At 44.5% G+C, this 25963-nt stretch overlaps 1 protein-coding gene across 1 annotated transcript; it reads left to right on the forward strand.

The window, feature by feature from the left end:
* The first annotated feature begins 1636 nt into the window (after nt 1-1636).
* LOC121569640 (F-box/LRR-repeat protein 19-like) lies at nt 1637-25547 on the forward strand. The gene is made up of 11 exons (XM_045210873.1): nt 1637-2355; nt 8830-9015; nt 15926-16069; nt 16259-16345; nt 18182-18367; nt 19009-19041; nt 19170-20401; nt 20640-20803; nt 20968-21129; nt 21381-21602; nt 21942-25547. The coding sequence occupies exons 2-11, from the start codon at nt 8845-8847 to the stop codon at nt 22097-22099; spliced, it is 2559 nt and encodes an 852-aa protein (XP_045066808.1). The 5' UTR covers nt 1637-2355; nt 8830-8844; the 3' UTR covers nt 22100-25547.
* Nucleotides 25548-25963: the final 416 nt, after the last annotated feature.

Raw genomic sequence — 25963 nt, forward strand, 5'->3', positions numbered from 1 at the left:
ACAAGGAAATGGTTCCAATAACTTCTCCACCATTCATTTTTCCCATAGGGGATTTTAGAAACACTTAAAACAAGGTCTGTGTTTCGTGTAGGCTTACCCTGGAAAGACGTTTTGATAACTGTAATTCACTCTAGGACAAGGAGACTTATCAATATATTAGCCTGTATTTACCTGCCAAAAATGAAATGCTAATTAGCTGCTAACTACAAATGCCATGATGATCCGGACGAGACTGACAAATCAAGGGAAAGGTAAGAATCTCTGGATTAACTATCTAATGTTAGCAAAATTTAGTAATGAATAAATTGGCTACATTTCTTTAAATTGACAATTCTGTGAACTGTCTTGTGCTAGTTTTAAATTGACACAATACCTGTTAGCAAAGGTGTCAGCTAGAGATGACGTGCAGGAGCATGCAGGGATTTGTAGTCTTGCATGGTGTCTACTTTTATGCTAATTTGTGTTTTTGAATCTGAGTAAATAGAGCTGAATATATTGACAAGTCACCTTGTCCGAGAGAAATGTACATGCTTATCAAAACGTCACGCCAGGGTAAGCCTACACAAAACACAGCCCTTAGTAAGTGTTTCTAAAATTCCCTGTGTGAAAAATAAATTGTGGAAAAACTATTGAAACCATTTCCCTGTTTGACCACTAGGTTTTATGGGTATTATGACATCTCCACTGTGTGGCTCTATAACTGGTGTGTGTGAGTGTGTGTGTGTGTGTGTGTGTGTGTGTGTGTGTGAGTGTGTGTGTGAGTGTGAGTGTGAGTGTGAGTGTGAGTGTGAGGTAGAGAGAGAGAGAGAGAGAGAGAGAGAGAGAGAATTGCCACATCAAAAGTCTTACTTCAGACTTGAGATGGCATTTTCAAGTTTAGATACCTCATTCAGAAACACATATCTAATGTTGTCCCAGAAACATCATACCTAATCTCTTCTCCAGGCTCAATTGCTACCGCATATAGACAGGTTGACAGAGAGCCGGGTGCTGGACGACATTATCCCATACCTATATGTTGTCCCAAAGACATCATACCTATTTGTCCAAGGAACATCAACCCGGTATTGGGTAACCCAGGGTTTCCCAAACTCTGACCTGGGGCCCCCTCTGGGTGCACGTTTTGGTTTTTACCATAGCACTACACAGCTGATTCAAATAATCAAAGCTTGATGATGAGTTGGTTATTTGAATCGGCTGTGTAGTGCTAGGGCAGGACCGAGTTTGGGAAACCCTGGGGTAATCTACATTTACATTTACTTCATTTAGCAGACGCTCTTATCCAGAGCGACTTACAAATTGGTGCATTCACCTCATAGCCAGTGGGATAACCCCTTTACAACCATTTTTTTTTTTTACCCTTCTGTCTCTTCACACCTTTTTTTGAATGTACAGTTTCATCAGACTTTTTGTTTGTGGATATTTTAGACACAGAAAGAAATTGCCCACTGCTCTCCACAATTCTCCATCCATCACAGAATACATACAGATGTTTACTGACTATATGAATGTCCAACAAGGCTTCCTTTGCAGCCTTTTAGTGGGACAATTATAACTTTGGGTTGGTTGGTTCTACGCTCTTTATACTACAAATCCCACAATTCCATAGACTTCACTCCTGACATCTTGAAGGGGAGGCGCGGCAATATTTTTCCTCCACATATTTTATTTACTATATTTATTTATTTAATTTTTTCAAGACAAAATTGGAGAACGATGACCACATATCTTACCAAGAACATATGGACAATTAAACGTGTCTAATAATTGAAGTAGCAAGGTAGCTGACGAGCTAATAAAAAAAACACAAAACAAGAAACACACAATAGAAAACGAGAACAATAGCCACGCTCTACCCAGATTCTCTTTCATTTTGAAAGAGACGTTTAAACTGCGAAATACTTTATTTTTATTTTTTACAAAACGCTTTCTCTCGAAATCATGTGCCGTTTTGAAGACCTCAAGAAGACGTTGGAAGACGTTTGAGAGACCAAGAAACAGGGAGAGGGGTCAAAGAAAGGAGTGAATGGCACAAAAAACGCTCTGTGTTGCGTCTTGAAATGTATTGTTACATACCCATTCGGCAATCCTTTACATCTCTGCCTAATCTAGAGTAGAGGGAACACGGGCAAGAAGGGAAAATCTAGCTAGCTTTCTAGCTACCATTATTACTGTAACAACATGGAACGCATGTGAACGTGCCACACAGGACCCAGAATCAGCAAGAAAGGCTGCAGGAGAAAGAAACAAGGAAGCGATCCCCTAACAGCTAATATCAAAGCTAGCTAGCTAACTGTTGGCTAATAATATTATTTCTAATGCGCGACCAAGGAGTATGCGACTCGATACCAAGAGGTTAGTAATTATAACAGTTTACCACTAAACTCATCTTCAATGTGATAAGGTATCAACTACATTGTTTTTGCAAGATGGTGAGCAATATGAACGAGGAAGAGCATATTGCAGGGAATCGAATAGAGGAGAGATGACGGAGGACTTTGTCTAATCAATTGATCATTTTATTCATTTATATAACAATGCATTTTTTTCAATGTTATTCATGTACAGCATGTTCACTACACAACATGTAGTGAACTAACTACGTACAGTAGCTAGTAAAGCAGCCACACTGGTTAGCTAGCTAACGTTAGCTGCTAAGTTATTGGCTGCGCATCTTCATTGTAGCTAGCTAGCTAACGTTAGCTGGTCATCCAATTCAATATTGCGCTACAGGCCATAATGTGGGCAGCCATGTATCCTTACAGAATGGCCAAGTGCCTCCCAACAAATAACATTGCTATGAAAATTACAAGCATGTTTTAGCAATACATGATTTGTGTGCTAAGTAAATGCTTGTTGTGATTGTTAGCAAGCACGCAGGCTAACAAGCTTGCCTGCCACAGTAGCTAGCAACGCCAAGACTTGGTTGAATGATTTGTTTCCATCTCATGAATCAAACCCCAGTATTTACTGAATTATTTCCTATAAAACATGTCACTGGGTGTAAGTTTACTGCGCTATAACACACCCATTTAATGCCTTGGCTTAATTGGCAAAGGTTCCTCTGGGGAGGCACACATTGAAATGACTGTTTTGATTTCACGAGTGCCTGGCTGGTACTAACATCTATCTCAGTTAGGTTTCTGCAATCTCATGCCTATGTCCTTCCATACCCTCTCCTTCCTTAGCCCTTCTCTTTGTGTGAGATGGAGAGAGAGAGTGATACACTTGGTCCATGTTTGGCTCTAATTTATAACATCCTATATTATCCTCATCTCTGCTTTTCACCCCCCTCCTAAACCAGCTTGGTGTCAGTGCATTACTCTTGTCTCATTATATTCCACACGCATCTATTTATCTACATTAATTCATGCAAAGTATAGCCTATACATTAGGGTTGGGCTGATTATATGATTAAATCAAATATCAAGATATTTGACATTGACAATATATCGGGACATGCAAGACTATACTCTATTGAATTAAAACTGTGCAGTTTTATCAGTTAGGCTGTATCAATATGTTGAAAATTAAGTCCAAATGAATGAACTAAGATTATTTAATGAGAATGTGACCAATTTTGTAAATAAGCACACAAATTGAACAGTCTGGAATGATTTAGTCATTAACAGTGCAAGATGATTTTTGGATATTGCGATATTTTTTAGTAGCATATTGTAGGTCTCCTCAAATATGTTCCAACCCTACTACACATCTGACATGAAATCAAATATAATTTTATTTGTCACATGCTTCGTAAACAACAGGTGTAGACTAACAGTGAAGTGCTTACTTACGGGCCCTTCCCAACAATGCAGAGACAAAGAAAAAATAGAAAAGTAATAATAAATACCCAATGAGTAATGATAACTTGGCTATATACACGGGGTACCAGTACCGAGTCGATGTGCAGGGGTACAAGGTAATTAAGGTATATATGTTCATATAACTAGGAATAGAGTGACTAGGCAACAGGATAGATAATAAGCAGAAGCATAAGTGATGAGTACATTTTTTTGTTGTTGCAAAAATGGTCAATGCAGATAGTCCGGGAGCTATTTGGTTAACTATTTAACCAACTATTTAGCAGTCTTATGGCTTGGGGTATAAGCTGTTAAGGGTCCTGTTGGTTCCAGACTTGGTGCATCGGTACTGCTTGCCATGTGGTAGCAGAGAGAGCAGTCAATGACTTGGGTGGCTGGAGTCTTTTGTAGGGCCTTCCTCTGACACCGCCTGGTATAGAGGTCCTGGATGGCAGGGAGCTCGGCCCCAGTCATGTACTGGGACGTATGCACCACCCTCTGTAGCACCTTGCAGTCGGATGCCAAGCAGTTGCCATACCAAGTGGTGATGCAGCCAGTCAAGATGCTCTCAATGGTGCAGCTGTATAACTTTTTGAGGATCTTAGCACCCACAGCAAATCTTTTCAGCCTCCTGAGGGGGAAGAGGCGTTGTTGTTCCCTCTTTGCAACTGTTGGTGTATGTCGACCATGATAGGTCCTTAGTGATGTGGAAACCGAGGAACTTGAAGCTCTCAACCCACTCCACTACAGCACTGACGATGTGAATGGGGGCGTGCTCGGCCCTCCGTTTCCTGTAGTCCACAATCAGCTCCTTTATCTTGCTGACTTTGAGGTAGAGGTTGTTGTCCAGGCACCACACTGCCAGATCTCTTACCTCCTCCCTATAAGCTTTCTGATTGTCGTCGGTGATCAGGCCTACCACCGTCGTGTCGTCAACAAACTTAATGATGGTGTTGAAGTCGTGAGTGGCCACACAGCCATGGGTAAACAGGGAGTACAGGAGGGACTAAGCATGCACCCCTGAGGGCCCCCCGTGTTGAGGGTCAGCATGGCAGATATGTTGTTGCCTACCCTCACCAGCTGGGGGTGGCCCGTCAGGAATTCCAGGATCCAGTTGCAGAGGGAGGTGAGCTTGGTGGGCACTATGGTGTTGAATGTTGAGCTGTAGTCAATGAACAGCATTCTCACATAGGTGTTCCTCTTGTCCAGGTGGGAGAGGGCAGTGTGGATTGCTATAGAGATTGCGTCATCTGTGGATCTGTTGGGGCGGTATGCGAATTGGAGTGGGTCTGGGATGATGGTCTTGATGTGAGCCTGTCAAAGCATTTCATGGCTACAGATGTGAGTGCTACGGGCGATAGTCATTTAGAGAGGTTACTTTGGCGTTCTTGGGCACAGGGACTATGGTGGTCTGCTTGAAACATGTAGGTATTACAGACTGGGTCAGGGAGAGGTTGAAAATGTCAGTGAAAACACTTGCCAGCTGGTCAGCGCATGCTCTGAGTACGTGTCCTGGTAATCCGTCTGGCCTTGAATGTTAACCTGTTTTAAATGTCTTACTCACATTGGCTACAGAGAGAGTGATCACACAGTCATCTGGAACAGCTGGTGCTTTCATGCATGGTTCAGTGTTGCTTGCTTCAAAGCAAGCATAGAAGGCATTTAGCTCGTCTGGTAGGCTAGCGTCACTGGGCAGCTCACGGCTGGGTTTCCCTTTGTAATCCGTGATAGTTTGCAAGCCCTGCCACATCTGACGAGCGTCAGAGCTGGTGTTGTAGGATTCGATCTTAGTCATGTATTGACACTTTGCCTGTTTCATGGCTCGTCGGAGGTTGTAGCGGGATTTCTTATGAGCGTCCGGATTAGTGTCCCGCTCCTTGAAAGCAGCAGCTCTAGCCTTTAGCTCAGTGCGGACGTTGCTTGTAAATCATTGCTTCTGGTTGGGATATGTACGTACTGTCACTGTGGGGACAACGTTGTCGATGCACTTATTAATGAAGCCGGTGACTGATGTGGTACTCAATGACCTCGGATGAATCCCGGAACATATTCCAGTCTGTGCTAGCAAAACTCATGCTGGACGGGAGCAGATGACATGCACCCCTTGAATCGCTGGTCTTTAAAATCCAGACACTGCACTCCGCAACACCCCAAAAGTCAAAAAAAGCCTTCTGAATTCTATCCGAAGGGAATCACTTTTCGTTGTGTATTACTCGTTAACAGGCAAAATATGCCTAACCCTCGTGTAATTGTACAGTAGATAGGCCTGTACAGTTCTGTTTCCTATAGGTTTTTAAATAAGCACTATGCCTTTAAGCACCATCCAGAGGTTGTGGCACCAACATTAAAGTTGGCCTCTTAAACAAATGTCCACGATCTAATGATGCATCATGGGACCATTAGACATTTCAAAGCCTATTCTCTCAGCCTAAACTATATCTGTTTAGTTGCCCACGCAATGCAATTTGAACCTTCCAAAACACCTCAATATCCTCAGTCACTCATGATGCAATAATTATCTTCCTGACCAGTCTTTTGTTCTAGGCAGGAACCACATTCTTGTTTACAGAAGAGAAGACCCAGGGCCTCAGTGCCTTAGCCATGTGCTCTTTGATCCTGGCTGTTCAAGGAAATTTAGAATCACCTGTACTAGTTCCTGGAGTGAAGGGGCGAGGCGGGATTCGTTGGTACAAGAAACAATATCTGTTAAGCTCCCAAGGCTTTGTGTTCTAAGTTATGCAACTAGCTTGGGGCTTGTCACATGGGCTTGGGCTAAGAGTAAACCAAGCCTATTTTTATTAGAGGCCTTGGAATGCGGAGATTCCATACACTCCCTGCAGTATGTGCCTTGTTGGATTTGATAACATGGGGGTAAGGAGCATAGACCATGCGCTATAGCTATAGCCTGTCAGCACTTATGGTGTCTGTCTGAGGAGTAGTCTACAGAGCAGACAGGCCTCCTGTTGCCCACTAGTGTTTGCACTGTCAGTCTTTCTCTCTGTCTGGCATGCGTGTTCAGTATGTTCACTGAATAAGCTCTTGTCCCTTCTCCTCTTTCCTTCTCTTTAGCTATCCTGCTGTCTTTGGAGCACACTCCAGTTTGTGTATGTTCATGAACTGTTTGTCCTCCCTCCCATATGACATGAGGGGATATCCAGATTGTGGTGCTTATCTGTATTTGCAGTGTATATTTCTGCTAACCTGTCTAATTTTCTTCAGTTACTGCAGTGGGGATGTCCGGATGTTAACCTGTCTCCTGTTTTCCAGTTGACTGTAGTGTATGTAAAGTTTGTGTTGACCTCTCTCCTCAGTTGACTGCAGAGGGGATGTCAGACAGTATATGGTATAGGCTGTAGCTGCATATGTAGTGCATAAGACTATCTGTTATGTACGGTGCATTCAGGAAGTATTCAGACCCCTTCACGTCTTCCACATTTTGTTACATTACAGCCTTATTCTAAAGTGGATAAAATAGTTTTTCCCCCCCTATCAATCTACACACAATGCCCCTAATGACAAAGCAAAAACAGGTTTTAGGAATGTTTGCTAATTTATAAACATTTTAAAAAACGGAACTATTATATTTACGCAAGTCTTCAGACCCTTTACTCAGTACTTTGTTGAAGCACCTTTGGCAGCGATTACAGCCTTGAGTCTTATTGGGTATGATGCTACAAGCTTGGCACACCTGTATTTGGGGAGTTTCTCCCATTTTTCTCTGTAGATCCTCTCAAGCTCTGTCAGGTCGGATGGGGTGCATCGCTGCACAGCTATTTTCAGGTCTCTCCAGAGATGTTTGATCGGGTTCAAGTCCGAGCTCTAGCTGGGCCACTCAAGGACATTCAGAGACTTGTCCCGAAGCCACTCCTGCGTAGTCTTGGCTGTGTGCTTAGGGTCATTGTCCTGTTGGAAGGTGAACCTTCGCCCCATTCTGAGGTCCTGAGCACTCTGAAGCAGGTTTTCATTAAGGATCTCTATCTATACTTTGCGCCATTCATCTTTCCTTCGATCCTGACTAGTCTCCCAGTCCCTGCCGCTGAAAAACATTCCCACAACATGATGCTGCCACCACCATGCTTCGCCGTAGGGATGGCCAAAGAGTTCAAGATTTGTTTAATCAGACCAGAGAATCTTGTTTCTCGTGGTCTGAGAGTCCTTTAGTTGCCTTTTGGCAAATTCCAAGCGGGCTGTAATGTGCCTTTTACTGAGGACTGGCTTCCGTCTGGCCACAAAGGCCTGATTGGTAAAGTGCTGCAGAGATGGTTGTCCTTCTGGAAGGTTTTCCCATCTCCACAGAGGAACTCTGTCAGAGTGACCATTGGGTTCTTGGTCACCTCCCTGACCAAGGCCCTTCTCCCCCGATTGCTCAGTTTGGCCGGGCGGCCAGCTCTAGGAAGAGTCTTGGTGGTTCCAAACTTCTTCCATTTAAGAATGATGGAGGCCACTGTGTTCTTGGGGACCTTCAATGCTGCAGACATTTTTTGGTACCCTTCCCCAGATCTGTGCCTCAACACAATCCTGTCTCGGAGCTCTACGGAGAATTTCTTCGACCTCATGGCTTGGTTTTTTCTCTGACATGCACTGTCAACTGTGGGAACTTTATATTAGATAGATCGGTGTGCCTTTCCAAATCATGTCCAATCAATTGAATTTACCACAGGTGGACTCCAATCAAGTTGTATAAACATCTCTAGGATGATCAATGGAAACAGCATGCACCTGAGCTCAATTTAGAGTCTCATAGCAAAGGGTCTGAATACTTACGTAAATAAGGTATTTCTGTTTTGTATTTTTTATAAATTTGCAAACATTTCTAAAAACCTGTTTTCGCTTTGTCATTATGGGGTATTGTGTGTAGAGTGAGATTATATTTTTAAAAAAAGTTTTAGAATAAGGCTGTAATGTAACAAAACATTTATGTTTACCTGTATCTCTTTTTTTTCTCTCCAGTGGGGAGGTCTGACTGCAGGCATCTAGTATATGTAGTGTATATTTGTATTGACCTGTGTTTCTCTCCTCTCCCCAGTTGACTGCAGAGGGAATGTCAGGCAGTAAGGCTCTGGGAGGGGCACGGCGGCGGCGGACGCGGTGCCGGCGCTGTCAGGCCTGCATGCGGACAGAGTGCGGCGAGTGCCACTTCTGCAAGGACATGAAAAAGTTTGGCGGGCCCGGAAGGATGAAGCAGTCCTGTCTGCTCCGACAGTGCACAGCGGTAAGTTAGAACGCACACTAGTGATGGGGGGAGAAATCGATAGTTGCATATCACAATATTATTTTTGAGGATATACTGTATCGTTTTTACAATATTGCAATATTATTTTGCGCTAGTTGGGTGTACCTGCACCAAAACTCCAGTATTTGTCGTTCATAGTTTGTTCTCCATCTTCTTTTTAAATAGGCAGCCAATTTGTTTTCAGCCATTTTTTATTTCCATGACTGATCAAAACTTGTTTTCTCATGGCTATCTCTTGTCCCTCTGCAGTAGACATATGGTGAGCAATATGTTTGAACATCGAATCGCAACAAAATTACATTATCGAATTGCAATACATATAGAATTGTGAAAATCGCGATACATATCGTATCGAAATATCGTATTGTGAGGTCCCTGGCAATTCCCAGCCCTAACACGCACTTCTCATTTTTGCCATTTTCATATACTCCGCTGTTTTTATTTTATTTAATTTAATTTTTATTTAACCTTTATTTAACCAGGTAAGCCAGTTGAGAACAAGTTCTCATTTACAACTGCGACCTGGCCAAGATAAAGCAAAGCAGTGCGATAAAAACAACAACACAGAGTTACATATGGGGGTAAAAAAAACATAAAGTCAAAAATACAACCAAAATATATAACAGTGTGTGTGCAAATGTAGCAAGTTATGGAGGTAAGGCAATAAGGCAATAAATAGGCTATTTTTGCACCTCACACACTTGCATCGTTACCAATATTATTGTACTCTCATTAGGAAAAGTGCCACTGCTCTATTGCATCCGAAAGTGAATGCATTAGTAAATGTAAAAATTGTACAACCGTTTTCTAGATAGGCTGGAACAACTGGCACTAACCTTTGGAACATGCACAGGACATACAGTGCATTCTGAAAATATTCAGACCCCTTCCCCTTTTCCACATTTTGTTATGTTACAGCCTTATTCTAAAATGGATTAAATAAATTTTTCCCCCCATCAATCTACACAAAATACCCCATAATGACAAAGTGAAAACAGGTTTTTAGACATTTTTGCAAATGTATTAACAATAAATAACATACCTTAGGTATTAAGACCCTTTGCTATGAGCCTCGAAATTGAGCTCTGATGCATCCTGTTTCCATTGATCATCCTTTAGATGTTTCTACAACTTGATTGTCCAGCTGTGGTAAATTCAATTGATTGGACATGATTTGGAAAGGCACACACCTGTCTACAGTTGAAGTTGGAAGTTTACATACACCTTAGCCAAATACATTTAAACTCAGTTTTTCACAATTCCTGACATTTAATCCAAGTAAAACATCCCTGTTTTAGGTCAGTTAGGCTCACCACTTTATGTTAAGAATGTGAAATGTCAGAATAATAGTAGAGAGAATGATTTATTACAGCTTTTATTTCTTTCATCACATTCCCAGTGGGTCAGAAGTTTACATACACTCAATTCGTATTTGGTAGCATTGCCTTTAAATTGTTTAACTTGGGTCAAACGTTTTGGGTAGCCTTCCACAAGCTTCCCACAATAAGTTGGGTGAATTTTGGCCCATTCCTCCTGACAGAGCTGGTGTAACTGAGTCAGGTTTGTAGGCCTCCTTGCTCGCACACGCTTTTTCAGTTCTGCCCACAAATGTTCTATAGGATTGAGGTCAGGGCTTTGTGATGGCCACTCCAATACCTTGACTTTGTTGTCCTTAAGCCATTTTGCCACAACTTTGGAAGTATGCTTGGGGTCATTGTCCATTTGGAAGACCCATTTGCGACCAAGCTTTAACTTCCTGACTGATGTCTTGAGATGTTGCTCCAATATATCCACATAATTTTCCTTCCTCATGATGCCATCTATTTTGTGAAGTGCACCAGTCCCTCCTGCAGCAAAGCACCCCCACAGCATGATGCCGCCACACCCGTGCTTCACGGTTGGGATGGTGTTCTTCGGCTTGCAAGTACCCCCCTTTTTCCTCCAAACATAACGATGGTCATTATGGCCAAACAGTTCTATTTTTGTTTCATCAGACCAGAGGACGTTTCTCCAAAAAGTACGATCTTTATCCCCATGTGCAGTTGCAAACCGTAGGCTGGCTTTTTTATGGCAGTTTTGGAGCAGTGGCTTCTTCTTTGCTGAGCGGCCTTTCAGGTTATGTCGATATAGGACTCGTTTTACTGTGGATATAGATACTTTTGTACCTGTTTCCTCCAGCATCTTCACAAGGTCCTTTTGCTGTTGTTCTGGGATTGATTTGCACTTTTCGCACCGAAGTACGTTCATCTCTAGGAGACAGAACGCGTCTCCTTCCTTAGCGGTATGACGGCTGCGTGGTCCCATGGTGTTTATACTTGCGTACTATTGTTTGTACAGATGAACATGGTACTTTCAGGCATTTTGTAAATTGCTCTCAAGGATGAACCAGACTTGTGGAGGTCTACCATTTTTTTTCTGAGGTCTTGGCTGATTTCTTTTGATTTTCCCATGATGTCAAGCAAAGAGGCACTGAGTTTGAAGGTAGGCCTTGAAATACATCCACAGGTACACCTCCAATTGACTCAAATAATGTCAATTAGCCTATCAGAAGCTTCTAAAGCCATGACATCATTTTCTGGAATTTTCCAAGCTGTTTAAAGGCACAGTCAACTTAGTGTATGTAAACTTTTGACCCACTGGAATTGTGATACAGTGAATTATAAGTGAAATAATCTGTCTGTAAACAATTTTTGGGAAAATTACATTCACAAAGTAGATGTCCTAACCGACTTGCCAAAACGATAGTTTGTTAACAAGACATTTGTGGAGTGGTTGAAAAACGAGTTTTAATGACTCCAACAATGTATGTAATCTTCAGACTTCAACTGTATATAAGGTCCCACAGTTGACAGTGCATGTCGGAGCAAAAACCAAGCCATGAGTTCGAAGGAATTGTCCGTAAAGATCCGAGACAGGATTGTGTCGAGGAACAGATCTGGGGAAGGGTACCAAAAAATGTCTGCAGCATTGAAGGTCCCCAAGAACAGAGTGGCCTCCATCATTCTTAAATGGAAGAAGTTTGGAACCACAAAGACTCTTCCTAGAGCTGGCCGCCCGGCCAAACTGAGCAATCGGGGGAGAAGGACCTTGGTCAGGGAGGTGACCAAGAACCCGATGGTCACTTTGACAGAGCTCCAGAGTTCATCTGTGGAGATGGGAGAACCTTCCAGAAGGACAACCATCTCTGAAGCACTCCACCAATCAGGCCTTTATGGTAGAGTGGCCAGACGGAAGCCACTCCTCAGTAAAAGGCACATGACAGCCCGCTTGGAGTTTGCCAAAAAGCACGTAAAGGACTCTGACCATGAGAAACAATGGGGCGGCAGGTAGCTTAGTGGTTAAGAGCGTTGTGCCAGTAACCGAAAGGTCGCTGGTTCTAATCCCCGAGCCGACTAGGTGAAAAATCTGTCTTTGCCCTTGAGCAAGGCACTTAACCCTAATTGCTCCTGTAAGTCGCTCTGGATAAGAGCGTCTGCTAAATGACTAAAATGTAAATGTAAACAAGATTCTCTGGTCTGATGAAACCAAGATTGAACTTTTTGGCCTGAATGCCAAGCATCACGTCTGGGGGAAACCTGGCACCATCTCTACGGTGAAGCATGGTGGTGGCAGCATCATGCTGTGGGGATGTTTTTCAGCGGCAGGGACAGGGAGACTAGTCAAGATCAAGGGAAAGATGAACAGAGCAAAGTACAGAGAGATCCTTGATGAAAACCTGCTCCAGAGTGCTCAAGACCTCAGAATGGGGAAATGTTCACCTTCCAACAGGACAACGACCCTAAGCACACAGCCAAGACGACGCAGGAGTGGCTTCAGGACAAGTCTCTGAATGTCCTTGGGTGGCCCAGCCAGAGCCCGGACTTGAACCCGATCGATATTGTAGGTTATCCACGCAAGACTCAAGTTAAGGTTGTTTTTCCTGTTACACAAACCATCCACCCTGCCAAACAATAAACACGTGAAGAAGGGAGTCTCCACATAAACTGCTAACATGTTGTGACCAGCGTCTTTTCCCGAACGTGAAAGGACGAGGCTTTAAGAGCTTTTGGTATATCCCTCACACTCATTGAGATCCCATCTAAACCGAAACCACTGTTTAGACTGGAATATAAACTCTTATGTTTATGATACACAATCGAGCGACACAACCCATTGATGACTACAGTTACAGTGCCTAAAGAAATTATTCATACCCCTTGATTTACATAAATATGCACACCCATTTGACACTCAGGTGCATCCAATTTCCTTTGATAATCCTTTATGTCACTACAACTTGATTGGAGTCCACCTGTGGCCAATTCAATTGTTTGGACATGATTTAAAAAGAAAAACACCTGTCTATATAAGGTCCCACAGTTGACAGTGCATGTCCGAGCAGAAACTATACCATGAAGTCAGAGGAACTGTCCGTAGATCTCTGAGATATAATTGTAATGATGCATATATCTGGGGAAGGGTATAAAACAATTTCTAGAGTGTTGAAAGTTTCCAAGAGCACATTGGTGGGAAAAATATATGGAACTACCCAGACTCTGCCTAGAGGTGGCCATCCAACCAAACTAAGCAACCAGGCAAGAAGGACCTTGGTCAGGGAGGTGACCAAGAACCCATTGACCACTGACAGAACTACAAAATTCCTTGGCTGAGATGGGAGAACCTGCCAGAAGGAAAGCAGTCTTAGATGTGCTTTTGTATGTACAGTGCCTTGCAAGTATTAATCTCCCTTGGGATCCATTTAAATTCCAGGTTGTAAGGCAACAGAAGAGGAAAAATGCCAAGGGGGGTGAATACTTTCGCAAGCCACTGTATGCTGCATGTCTTTTTTTATTTATTGATTCTATGGAACTCAGGACTCCCTGGAAAACAGTGGCAATTGTTACGGAGTGGACTATAATATAATATAATATATATGACTATCCTGGCTAAATAAATTAAAATGAATGAAAAAAAATGAGTCTCAACAGCACTTCACCAATCTGGGCTTTATGGGAGAGTGGCCAGACGGAAGCCACTCCTGAGAAATAGGCAAATGACGGCACACCTGGAGTTTGCAAAAAGGCTCTGAGATCATAAGGCCAAAGATTCTGTGGTCTGATGAGACAAACATTTTACTTTGGCCTGAATGCACAGCACTATGTCTGGAGAAAACCAGGCACCGCTCCATCACCTGTCTAACACCATCCCTACCTTGAAGTATGGTGGTGGCAGCATCATGGTATGTGGATGCTTTTCAGCGGCAGGGACTGGGAGACTGGTAACGATAGGGAACAATGAGTGGAGCCAAATACAGGCAAATGAGAACATGCTTTAGAGTGCAAATTACCTTAGACTGGGGGTGAAGATTAACGTTCCAACAGGACAATGACCCCAAGCATACAGCCAAAGCAACGCTGGAATGGCTTCAGAACAAGAATGTGAAAGTCCTTGAGTGGTTCAGCCAAAAGCCCAGACTTGAATCCCATTTTAAAATCTGTGGAAAGACTTGAAGATTGCTGTTCACCACTGATCCGTATCTAATTTAACAGAGCTTGAGAAAATCTGCAAGGAAGAATTTGAGAAAATCCCCAAATCCAGATGTGCAAAGCTGATACAGACATACCCAAGATGACTCAAAGCTGTAATTGCCGCCAAATGTGCTTCTATTGACTCAGGGGGTGTGAATACTTATGTAAATTAATTTTCTGTATTTAATTTTCAATAAATTAGCAATTTTCTACAAACATGCTTTCACTTTTTTCATTATGAGGTATTGTGTGTAGATTGGTGAAAGACGAAAAAAAATATATTTTGAATTCAGGCTGTAACACAACAATGTGGAATAAGTCAAGGGGAATGAATACTTTCTGAAGGCACTGTATGACATACAACATGTCAACTGTTTGCTGCTGCTTACATTCTGCAAATCAGCCCCTCTGGTTTAGCAAAGCTGTTTCAGAGAGCGATTGTCATCAAAATAGAGTAGTCATCCCCTGCATGAAAATGGATAAGCTTGTTTGAACGCCTTAAATGATTCAGAGTGATTTTTATTGATTGGTTTGCGAATGCTTAAAATGGCGTAGATGGCTGGTAGCTTAGATGTTGGAAATGTGATGCGTTTCCTTGGTAACTGAGCACATTGTTACTTGGGTGTTTTTTTGTTATTGTTTGGAGGGTAGTAATTTGCTTTGATCAGTTATGTTTTTTAGACGGATAGCTGGGAGACTGTGATCTTGTGGGGAAGGAAGGAAATTAGGTTGGATGGCTACAGAGATACTAATCCACAGAATCTGTGCAGAATGAAGACCTACTCTCATATGAATGCCTAATCATTTGTCAATGGATCAAGGCTAGATTCTGTTGACCTCATATGTGAGTCATTTTCACCTCAGTACAGTTTTTTATTTTTTTGATACTGTCAAAATTCCACTGTTGGCAGGTTATTGAAAATGTTGAGCTGGACATCTGGGGTAATGTGTCAAAGAAAATAAACCTAATATATTCAGTGCTCTGTCCCTGTGCTTCTGAAAAAGCACTCCTCCCTCTACCTCTTTTTTTTGAAGCGGCAGGCAAATATTTCTAAATTAATGCATTTGCTTTCATCCACACTCTCTCAATTAGCTAGGTCCTCATAAGAGCAGCAGGTGTCCAATTTAATTTCTGAGCTTCAATTTGGATACATAATAAATGTACCATCCTTAGTGAATGAGTACATAGTTACAGCTCCACCTCTATCCTGAACGGACCCACATACAATATTTGATTTATGTACATATACACATTTATATTGGTTACGCACATACAATATTAGATTTATATTGAATAAATACTACATTCCAAACCTAATGTGTATATTACATTGTTTAACATGGTTATGTAACATGTTATGTTTTTATTTTCTTCCCTGCAGCCTGTGTTGCCCCACACGGCAGTGTGCTTCTCGTGTGGGGAGGCGGGGAAGGAGGACACGGTGGACACAGAAGAAGAGAAGTTTAGCCTCTCTCTGATGGAGTGTACCATCTGCAACGAGATCATCCACCCCAGCTGCCTCAAGGTGGGGCCAGACCCTCCATGTGTATGGCCGGCTGTCATAGCTGGAGAAGTAGTGTGTGAGAGCGAGAGAGACACCATCTTCCATTCATACTGTCTTAAGTCAAATGTCTGCTCTATCTAGTATTGGTTACATACATTTATTGATTGAATGATGATTGTGATTTCATTGTTTATTTTCTCCAAACTACAGATGGGTAAAGCAGAAGGCATCATAAACGATGAAATCCCGAATTGTTGGGAGTGTCCAAAATGCCACAAGGAAGGCAAGACCAGTAAGGTGAGAACAGTGACTGGGAACACTGGTCTGTCAGGCTCTGCTGATAAAACTAAACCAGAGAGGGTGACAATGGACATATCTATGATGTATGGATTAATCAATAATGGTTGATATGGTAGGAGGATCGATTTGGAATGGGATGGAACACGTTATTCCTTACAGATAATTTGTGTAAATAAGCTCTTAAATTGGAATATAATTTTGTGTTTCATTGACCCTATCCCCATTTCATATACTGTGGTAGGCTATTACATATACAGTGCATTCGGAAAGTATTCAGACCCCTTGACTTTTTCCACATTTTGTTGCGTTACAGCCTCATTCTAAAATTGATGAAATTGTTTTTTCCCATCAATCTACACAATACCCCGTAATGACAAAGCAAAAGCAGGTTTTCAGAAATCTTTGCAATTTATAAAAAATTAAACTGAAATATCGCATTTACTTAAGTATTCAGACCCTTTACTCAGTACTTTGTTGAAGCACCTTTGGCAGCGATTACAGCATTGAGTCTTCTTGGATATGACGCTACAAGCTTGGCACACGTATTTGGGGGAGTTTCTCCCATTCTTCTCTGCAGATCCTCTCAAGCTCTGTCAGGTTGGATGGGGAGGGTCGCTGCACAGCTATTTTCAGGTCTCTCCAGAGATGTTCGATCGGGTTCAAGTCCAGGCTCTGGCTGGGCCACTCAAGGACATTCAGAGACTTGTCCCACTCTTGTGTTGTCTTTGCTGTGTGCTTAGGGTTGTTGTCCTGTTGAAATGTGAACCTTTACCACAGTCTGAGGCTCTGAGCGCGCTGGAACAGGTTTTCATCAAGGATCGCTCTGCACTTTGCTCCATTCATCTTTCCATCGATCCTGACTAGTCTCCCAGTCCCTGCCGCTGAAAAAACATCCCCACAGCACGATGCTGCCTCCACCATGCTTCACCGTAGGGATGGTGCCAGGTTTCCTCCAGACGTGACGCTTGGCATTCAGGCCAAATAATTCAATTTTGGTTTCATCAGACCAGAGAATCTTGTTTCTCATGGTCTGAGAGTCTTTAGGTGCCTTTTGGCAAACTCAAGCAGGCTGTCGTGCCTTTTACTGAGGAGTGGCTTCCGTCGGGCCTCTCTACTATAAAGGCCTGATTGGTGGAGTGCTGCAGATATGGTTGTCCTTCTGGAAGGTTCTCCCTGTCAGAGTGACCATCGGGTTCTTGGTCACCTCCCTGACCAGGGCCCTTCTCCCCCGATTGCTCAGTTTGGCCGGGCGGCCAGCTCTAGGAAGAGTCTTGGTGGTTCAAAACTTCTTCCATTTAAGAATGATGGAGGCCACTGTGTGTTCTTGGGGACCTTCAATGCTGCAGAAATGTTTTGGTCCCTTCCCCAGATCTGTGCCTCAACACAATCCTATCTCGAAGCTCTACGGACAATTCCTTCAACCTCATGGCTTGGTTTTTGCTCTGACAAGCACTGTCAACTGTGGGACCTTATATAGACAGGTGTGTGCCTTTCCAAATAATGTCCAATCAATCGAATTTACCACAGGTGGACCAATCAAGTTGTAGAAACATCTCAAGGATGATCAATGCACCTGAGCTCAATTTCGAGTCTCATAGTTACTTATGTAAATAAGGTATTTTTTATTAATACGTTTGCTAAAATCTATAAAAAAAACTGTTTTCGCTTTGTGATTGTGGGGTATTGTGTTAGATTTAAGGGGAAAAAATAATTTAATCAATACTAGAATAAGGCTGTAACGTAACAAAAGTTGGAAAAGGGGAAGGGATCTGAATACATTCCGAATGCACTGTACATATTCTTAAATCCTCCTCTCCTTTCTCCACACATCAGGACGGGGGTGATGGCTCAGGGAAGAGGCGGATGGACAACGGGGAGGTGGGCCGATGGAAGCTGACGGACGATCCTCCGCCCACCAAAAAGAAACCCCCCTCCTCTTTAGAGGACGGGGGAAGGCAGGATGGTCACAAGAGGAAGAAGGAGAAGGAGCTGCCCCAGGACAGCGGCCCCAAAAAGAAGGTAGGAAGATCTTTGTGAAGTGTTGCAGGATGCAAACATTTAGCAATGCACACTGAGTATACCAAACATTAGGAACAACTTCCCGATATTGAGTTGGGGGCATGGACTCTACAAGGGGCAGAAAGCGTTCCACAGGGATGCTGGCCGATGTTGACTCCAATGCTTCCCACAGTTGTGTCAAGTTGGCTGGATGTCTTTTGGGTGGTGGACCATTCTTGATACACACGGGACACTGTTGAGTGTGAAAAACCCAGCAGCGTTGCAGTTCTTGGCACAAACCAGTGCGCCTGGCACCTACTACCATACCCCGTTCAAAGGCACTTAAATCCTTTGTCTTGCCCATTCAACCTCTGAATGGCACACATACACAATCCCTGTCCCAATTGTCTCAAGGCTTAAAAATACTTCTTTAACCTGTCTCCTCTTTATCTACACTGATTTGAAGTGGATTTAACAAGTGACGTCAATAAGGGATCATAGCTTTCACCTGGATTCACCTGGTCAGTCTATGTCATGGAAAGAGCAGGTGTACTTAATGTTGTGTATACTCAGTGTATAGTTGGTAAGTTGCCTACTAGTTGTGACAAGTTGCTATGAACACAGCTTGCCAACTCTTGTCTCTGTCTGACCTTCTCCCTCAGATGAAAGGGGCCCATGAAAAACGCTTGAAAAAGGTAATTCTTCATATGAACATAAAGTTTTATATTTGAAAAACTAAGAAGCTCTGTCATAAAGCATATGGTAACTAAGAGCAAATGCTCCTCTTTCACTCTCTTCACTAACGTTACCCCTCCCATGACAGAAACAGAAGCCCAATGTGTCAGAGACTGCAGAGTCCAATGGGCCCAACTCCTCCACCGGAGGCGGCCAGGGTTCCGGAGGGGGTTCCAACTCCACGCAGTCCCCCACCTCCACGGCCAGCCAGGACCTGCGCTCGCACCACCGCGAGAAATTGGAGCGCTTCAAGCAAATGTGCCAGCTTCTTGAGCGTGTCCGCGAGTCCAGTTCATCGAGCTCGTCTACTTCCGAGTCCGACTCGGAGTCCGACTCTGACTCGCCTTCCGGTTCAGATGGCCGCCGCGGCTCTGAACCCTCCTCCCCCGCACCCGTTGCTTATAGCAACAGTGCCAGGGAGCGCAACCGGGAACGGGACAGGGAGAGAGACAGGAGGCTGGCGGAGCTGGGCTTCAGTGCCAGTGAGGACTCTGAGGGAGAGGGAAGTGTTAAGGAGGAGGAGGAGGCGGTGGAGGAGCAGGTTGTGGGAGACAAGCCCCGGCGTAGGGGGGAGGGACCTCCACGGGGCCGCAAGGGGCTCACGACGGATGGGAATGACGAGGAGAGCGGGGAGAGGAGTCGGAAGTCTACCCCATTGCCTCCACCCTCCCCTCTCTCCTCCACCCAGCCTCCACCTTCCTCCGGCCACGGCCCCTCGCCAGGTTCCGAGGGCTTCTCCGGTAAGCGCAGCAACGGCTCTGAGACGCGCAATGGACGGACGCGGGCGGGGGTGAGGGACCGAGAGACTCAGGAGAAGGAGAACGCCAACAACAGCAGCAGCGGCGGAGGCTCGGTGGCCAACCACCGACACGGAACTGGCAAGGGCAACAAGGGCAACAAGATCCGTAGCAACAAGCAAACAGGGTCCCAACCAACGTCGAGGAACAGTAGCAACTCTTCCGCTTCTACTGCCACTACCACATCCAACGGGGGAGGGGAGGGCCTGCTGGGCCCAGGCAGCAACTCCTCAGGGGGCATGTCAGCCCTCGCCGCCTCACCCCGGTCACAGCCGTCCCGGATGGCTCCACGCTCGCAGATGATGAAACGCAGCCCCCCTGCCGTGCCCTCGCCTCCCCGGCCTGTGCAGATGGAGCGGCACCTGGTGAGGCCACCGCCAGCCTGCCCCGAGCCCCACTGCCTGCCCCTGGACAGCGGCTCCTCCCACGTGATGCCCCGCGACGTCTGGCTCCGCGTCTTCCAGCACCTCAGCCAGAGGGAGCTGTGCGTCTGCATGAGGGTCTGTCGGACATGGAGCCGGTGGTAAGTCTAGACAAAAGGTTCAGATGGGGTCAGCATCCGGTTGGGCTGGAAGGGGGTGGTTCAACACAAACTTGTTTGGACTACTAAGAGATTCATCTTTCATGTTGAGGACAATAGAAACCATCCCTGGAAGGATATTCATTGACTGCAGTGGCTCACATTCTGTGGTGTACAGTAGACCAGACTTTCTTTCTTTAATTCTCATCCCAGTCTTTTATTTTCTGTCTTGCTCTCTCAGGTGCTGTGATAAGAGATTGTGGACTCAGATTGACCTTAGCCGGCAGCGCTCCATCACCCCTCCTATGCTGAGTGGTATAATCCGCAGGCAACCAGTCTCCCTTAACCTGGGCTATACCAACATCTCGAAGAAACAGCTCATGTGGCTCATCAACCGTCTACAAGGTATCTTGCGTTCATTCAACACCTCTGCCTCCCTACCACATCTTTTTTCCATCAATATAGCCTGATCATGTCCTATTGTAGTTGGGCTGTCGTCACCTCATTGCCGTATTGCTAGTCTGCCTCAGGGGTTATGCTAACTCCTGGCCTTCCTCTTTCTCTCCCAGGTCTACTGGAGCTGAATGTGTCGGGCTGTCCCTGGTCCTCTGTGTCGGCCCTGTGTCAGGCTGCTTGTCCCTGCCTACGTCTGCTCGACCTCAGCCGGGTAGAAGACATGAAGGACTCGCACCTGAGGGAGCTACTGGCGCCCCCTGCTGACACTCGGACAGGTTAGTGACAAGTCTCACACATGATTGATTAGGCATCCATAACCTGCAATACACTATGGAAGGTTAGATGCCATGTTGTGTTCATTGGATAGACTTGATATCACAAATGCCAATCTGTAAACTGTACTGTCATGCTTGTTTCCTTGTTGCAAGTGAACAACCACTCCCTTTTCATAGTGCATAAGCATGATAAACACAGACTGTGAATCTAAAGTCCTGTAACATGTTTTGCTTTGTTCTTGGTCAAAAAGCTCATGGAGAGAGCAGAGGGGGGCGGTTCCAGAACGTAACGGAGCTGCGATTGGCCGGGCTGGACTTGACAGATGTCACATCCCGCCTGTTGGTGCGCTACCTGCCCCACTTGACCAAGCTGGACCTGAGTCAGTGTGGCAATATCACGGACCAGACCATCCACACACTGACCTCCCCCATGTCTCCACTGAAGGACAGCCTCACCCACCTCAACCTGGCAGGTAAAGACTACACGTTAGACTCACTAGCCCCAAATACACCAAGGTAGGTACCCTGTTTTTTAATTTATTTTGTGTGTATTTGAGTATTGCAGGTTATCAGACCACTGATGAGCAGGGATCTGCTCCAGATACTGACTTCTTCCTTCTGAGATGTTTAATCATGCTAAAGTAGCAAGTAGCAACATGCATAGATACTTGTTCTCCTATTTCCCAACGATATCAACCTGGCTCCTGGTTCAAATATTTAATCCAGGTCTACTCATGGAAGTGTTGCAGTCATTGTGGTTATGTAGGTTGACTGTTGGTTGTCAACCTCCTGTTGTTTCCTCCTGTCCGCAGGCTGTGTGAAGGTGACGGAGCAGTGCCTGCCCCTGTTACGCCGCTGTGCCTCCCTGCAGAGCGCTGACCTGCGCTCCTGCACCTTGCTCACTCCCGATGCCTGTCAGCTCCTCTCCTTCCCTTGCCTTTACGATAGAGTGCTGCTCAAGAACAGCTAAGGGCCTGCGACACCCTCCTCCCGCCACCTTCCCCCACAACAACCACCGCCACACTACAGAGAGATAAGAGAATGAGAGGGCCACTGCGATGTGGGCAGTGAGCCAGCCACTGAGGGAAAAGGACATGGAGTGGGAGCCACGAAAGAGAAAGGGGGGGAATGAGCGAACCATAGACCTTTGCCTACATTTCTCTGGATTGACTTGTTTGTGAACGGACATCTTTGAAAATGTTTTAGCATGTACATATTCAATATCTGTAAAATGGGTGTGTGTATATAAATGTAGTTTACTGTAAATTACCCACTCTCCGCCCCTTCCCTCCCTCATTCTACCTTCACACCAACCATGGAACACATTATCCAGCCGACATGTGTAAAGGCACTGCACTGCGCCACCATCTTGAACTAGCATAATTTGCACTCCATAATCAATTTCCTCTTTCGTGGTGTCAGACTACGAAGAATGTACCCAATGCCAGAGGCTGCGCCCCATCGGAAGCCGTTTAATGTACAGACAGATGCTGGGCTGGTGTTGGTGTGTGTATGTGTGTCTTTGTAAGTATGTGTGAGAGATGTAAACAGTGTTAATATGACAATTGGAGCGAGAAAGAGATGGAGGTATGACCAATGTCCGTCTCCTTTACCACTAAGCTCTCTGCTGCCCTCAATCTTTCTGGGGGGTAAGGACATTCAAGGTCCTACATATCCTGTTCAATGGCCGACCGCCACTAGAGCCCAAAACTCCTAGCCCTGACCACAACCCCTTATTTTCCTCTTGTCCAGCCTTTTTATGTGCCATCTCCGCTCTCTTCCCGCCCAACGTGCCATTCTTATGTGGTCTGTCCATCCTTGTGAATCTGATTGTCCTACCCTTCCCATCACACTCCTCCTCTTTACGCCCCGTCTCTCTGCTGCCATGGCCCTTTTGCAGCTTGTGGTGCCCAGCGTCTGTGCTGTGTGCGTACATTATGCAGAGAGCTGGACCTTGCTGTGTCCCGACTGCAATGAAACCATGCTTACCGTACTGTTCCATACCAGACCTGGAATTCGCCAAGGCTCCTTTCTTCCCTGCTTCACGATGCCTGGCTGATGTAACATTATCTTGTAGATGTGCAGACAGGTTCAGTCTAGATCACTACCGCACGAACTTAGAGTGAATGACTGACACGTTTTGAATATGAATTGGGAAAACCGTATCGATAAGAAAGACCGTCCGTTGCACTGCGCTCGCTGCTCCACGTGGCAGGGGGGATTCAAACGAAGGCTGACCCTGGTTGGACTTCTGCCTCAGATGTGAGGGACTTGGAAGATTTCCCCAGAATTGGGTTTTCATGTCAGTGTCCACATGCTGCGTGTCTTCCAAAGCCAGGAAACATCCCAGCCCATCCAACCTGCCTCGCAGTGTCATTACCTTTAAAGGTCTTGTAGGATGAGGGTTTGATTGACACAGTTGCAGCATTTCCCCAAATCGTTTCTCCATTAGGGTACCTCTGTGCATGCTGGGTTTTGACTCTAATCACAAATCCAGTGCAGTATTTTATTCAGGCTGAACTTTTTTAACCAATCCAGTTGAGAACAACGTCAACAGTCAGTTTATCCTTTTCCTGCTCACCCTATCATTATTAATAATGGATGTTATCGGTTGAAACCAGCACGTACAGGAGGTCGTTCAGACCAGAGCCCAAGCTGTATTGAATTTGGTTGAGCGGGAAATTGACAGACTTGAGCTGTATTGAATTAACATGAGCAGTATTTGACATGCGTAAACGGTATTCAGCTGAATCGGGCTGCATTGGACCAGTTCAGACAGTAGCTATCGGACTGATCTGGACTGATAGGGCCAGTTCATTCAGTATTGGACTGGACAGCACTTTGTCCTGCAATGCTGGACTCAACCATACCAGGTTGGGTCAAGTGTTTTCCCCTGTCTGTCTGTATTTCTCTCCTTCAAAAGCGGTTGTCCACTTCCTGAGCCATGTTGATCTGTATTTGTGCTTCAGTGCCGCAGTGGATCTTACTGCTGTGTGCTATCTGTAGCTAAACCCCACCAACTGTAGGCAGGTTGGTGGACGGTCTTAAGCCTCAATCTGTAACTCTCATCTAAATCATGTATTTCTGTATCCTTTCAACTATTCTGTTTGACTTTCAGTGATTCCATCCTCATCGGTTCTGTTTCAATTCCCAATGCCATTATTAGAACTCAAATCAGCTTCCTTTGGGTATACATATAGGGCTAGAGACCTGCCAAGTAAAGATTGAGCGACTAGACAAATGGTAGTTGTCCCAATGTATTCAGTTGTACAACTGACTAGGTCTCCTCCTTTCCCTTTCCCTAAAAGGTTGGTTTGAAAGGTCACATGCCCAGCTTGGACAGTGATTTCATCTTTACCCAGTTGTGTATTCTAAATCGCTTCCAGTGTTCCTGTGTGAATTTATTGACTTGTGTACAAAGCATTTGTACCAAGATTGCACTAACTGATCAATCAGAAGACAATTAAGGAGGGAACACTGCGCTATAGTGTGCTTTATTACCCTGAAAGGGTATCGATTAAAACAGCCAAATCATGAACCTTAAAAAAAAATTTTTTGATTCAAAGGTATAACTAATTGGCTGTCCATGCTAGTTACCATTTAGCTGGGTAGTCCAGCATGTTTCAGTGTTAGCTCAGGTTGTGTCCTACTTTAGATCATAGATGAAAGTCATTGTTGTTTGCCACTAAGCTATGCTGCTTACAGAGCAGAGCTTACCACGTAGCATCTGTAATTGTGGTGGGCTGAGGCTTACAGTGACGCAAATGTCCGATAGGGTGGGAAATTGCCTTGTGCCATACACACTCATCCAAATCAATATTTCACTTTTTAGACTGAACGGGTCAGTTTTTCTAAATGTTTGTTTACTTCCATCAGTAATGTGGGGTTGTTATTCCTCCTCGTCATCCAGTATGTTCACCAGAGCACAATCTAGCATGTCAAAGCATATCAAAAGTAAAACTGACAACCACTTTCAGAGAAAAAATAAATGTGTGGTGGTTTATCGGAATTGATCCGATAGTCCGATAAGGAAATTATTCCAGACTCCAAAATCTGTCATCTTCTCACCCCCAACCTCCCAGCCTAGTCAAGTTTACTCGGACTTGACCTCTATATTGTAGTCTTGTCTCTACCAAACTGTATTGCACCAGACAGACGCACTGGATCAACATTGTCATCACCACCATCATCACCTCTTGCCAAAATTCCTGCTTTCTTTGATAAGGGGCATTGTATCAATTTTCTTTTTTTGTTTTGCTCTTGTTTATTTGTTCGTTGTTTCTTCCATTGTGTTGATCAAAATGAGAAAGAAAAGTAGAACAATGTGAAAAAGAGACATAAAAAGAAACTCAAGGCAGCTACTTATGAGTGACTACTGTAAAATGACTAACTAAATAAAGACAGTGGGGTGGTTTTTACACTGTGTGGCCTCTACTGATTTGTCAGAATTTATATTAAGTGAGGTTGCCTACATAGCAGCTCACTCTTATTCTACATAGTCCACTTTCAATGTAGCTGCTGTCCAGGTTTTTTAACAGGTGCACAAAACAACTGGCCAGCCCTGGAGGGCAGCTGTGACAGCTCAACCAAGACTATCACTGACCAAATCAATAGTGCCCTGGATGGCAGGCTAAGGGCCGATTTATTGAACTTTGTCCAATTATTATTATTATGCAGGTGGACCTCTGGTTGCACTTTTCCATGGCTTATTTCATCAAATTCATTGGGAATTAAAAGCTATAGGGAGTACACAAAGCATAGGGGGATTACTTACGTACATGACTCGTACCAATTTAAATGATGGTCAAATGTCATTACATTAGGCTAGCTTGCC

Source organism: Coregonus clupeaformis, chromosome 35, assembly GCF_020615455.1.
Source record: "Coregonus clupeaformis isolate EN_2021a chromosome 35, ASM2061545v1, whole genome shotgun sequence".
NCBI classification, from domain to species: Eukaryota; Metazoa; Chordata; class Actinopteri; order Salmoniformes; family Salmonidae; genus Coregonus; species Coregonus clupeaformis.

Bases quoted from the DNA above. Each gene is read 5' to 3' on its own strand.
- LOC121569640 (XM_045210873.1), top strand. From the start codon at position 8,845: ATGTCAGGCAGTAAGGCTCTGGGAGGGGCACGGCGGCGGCGGACGCGG. The intron at 18,368-19,008 runs GTAGGAAGATCT...CTTCTCCCTCAG, and splicing joins ACAGCGGCCCCAAAAAGAAG to ATGAAAGGGGCCCATGAAAA. The intron at 20,402-20,639 runs GTAAGTCTAGAC...TTGCTCTCTCAG, and splicing joins TGTCGGACATGGAGCCGGTG to GTGCTGTGATAAGAGATTGT.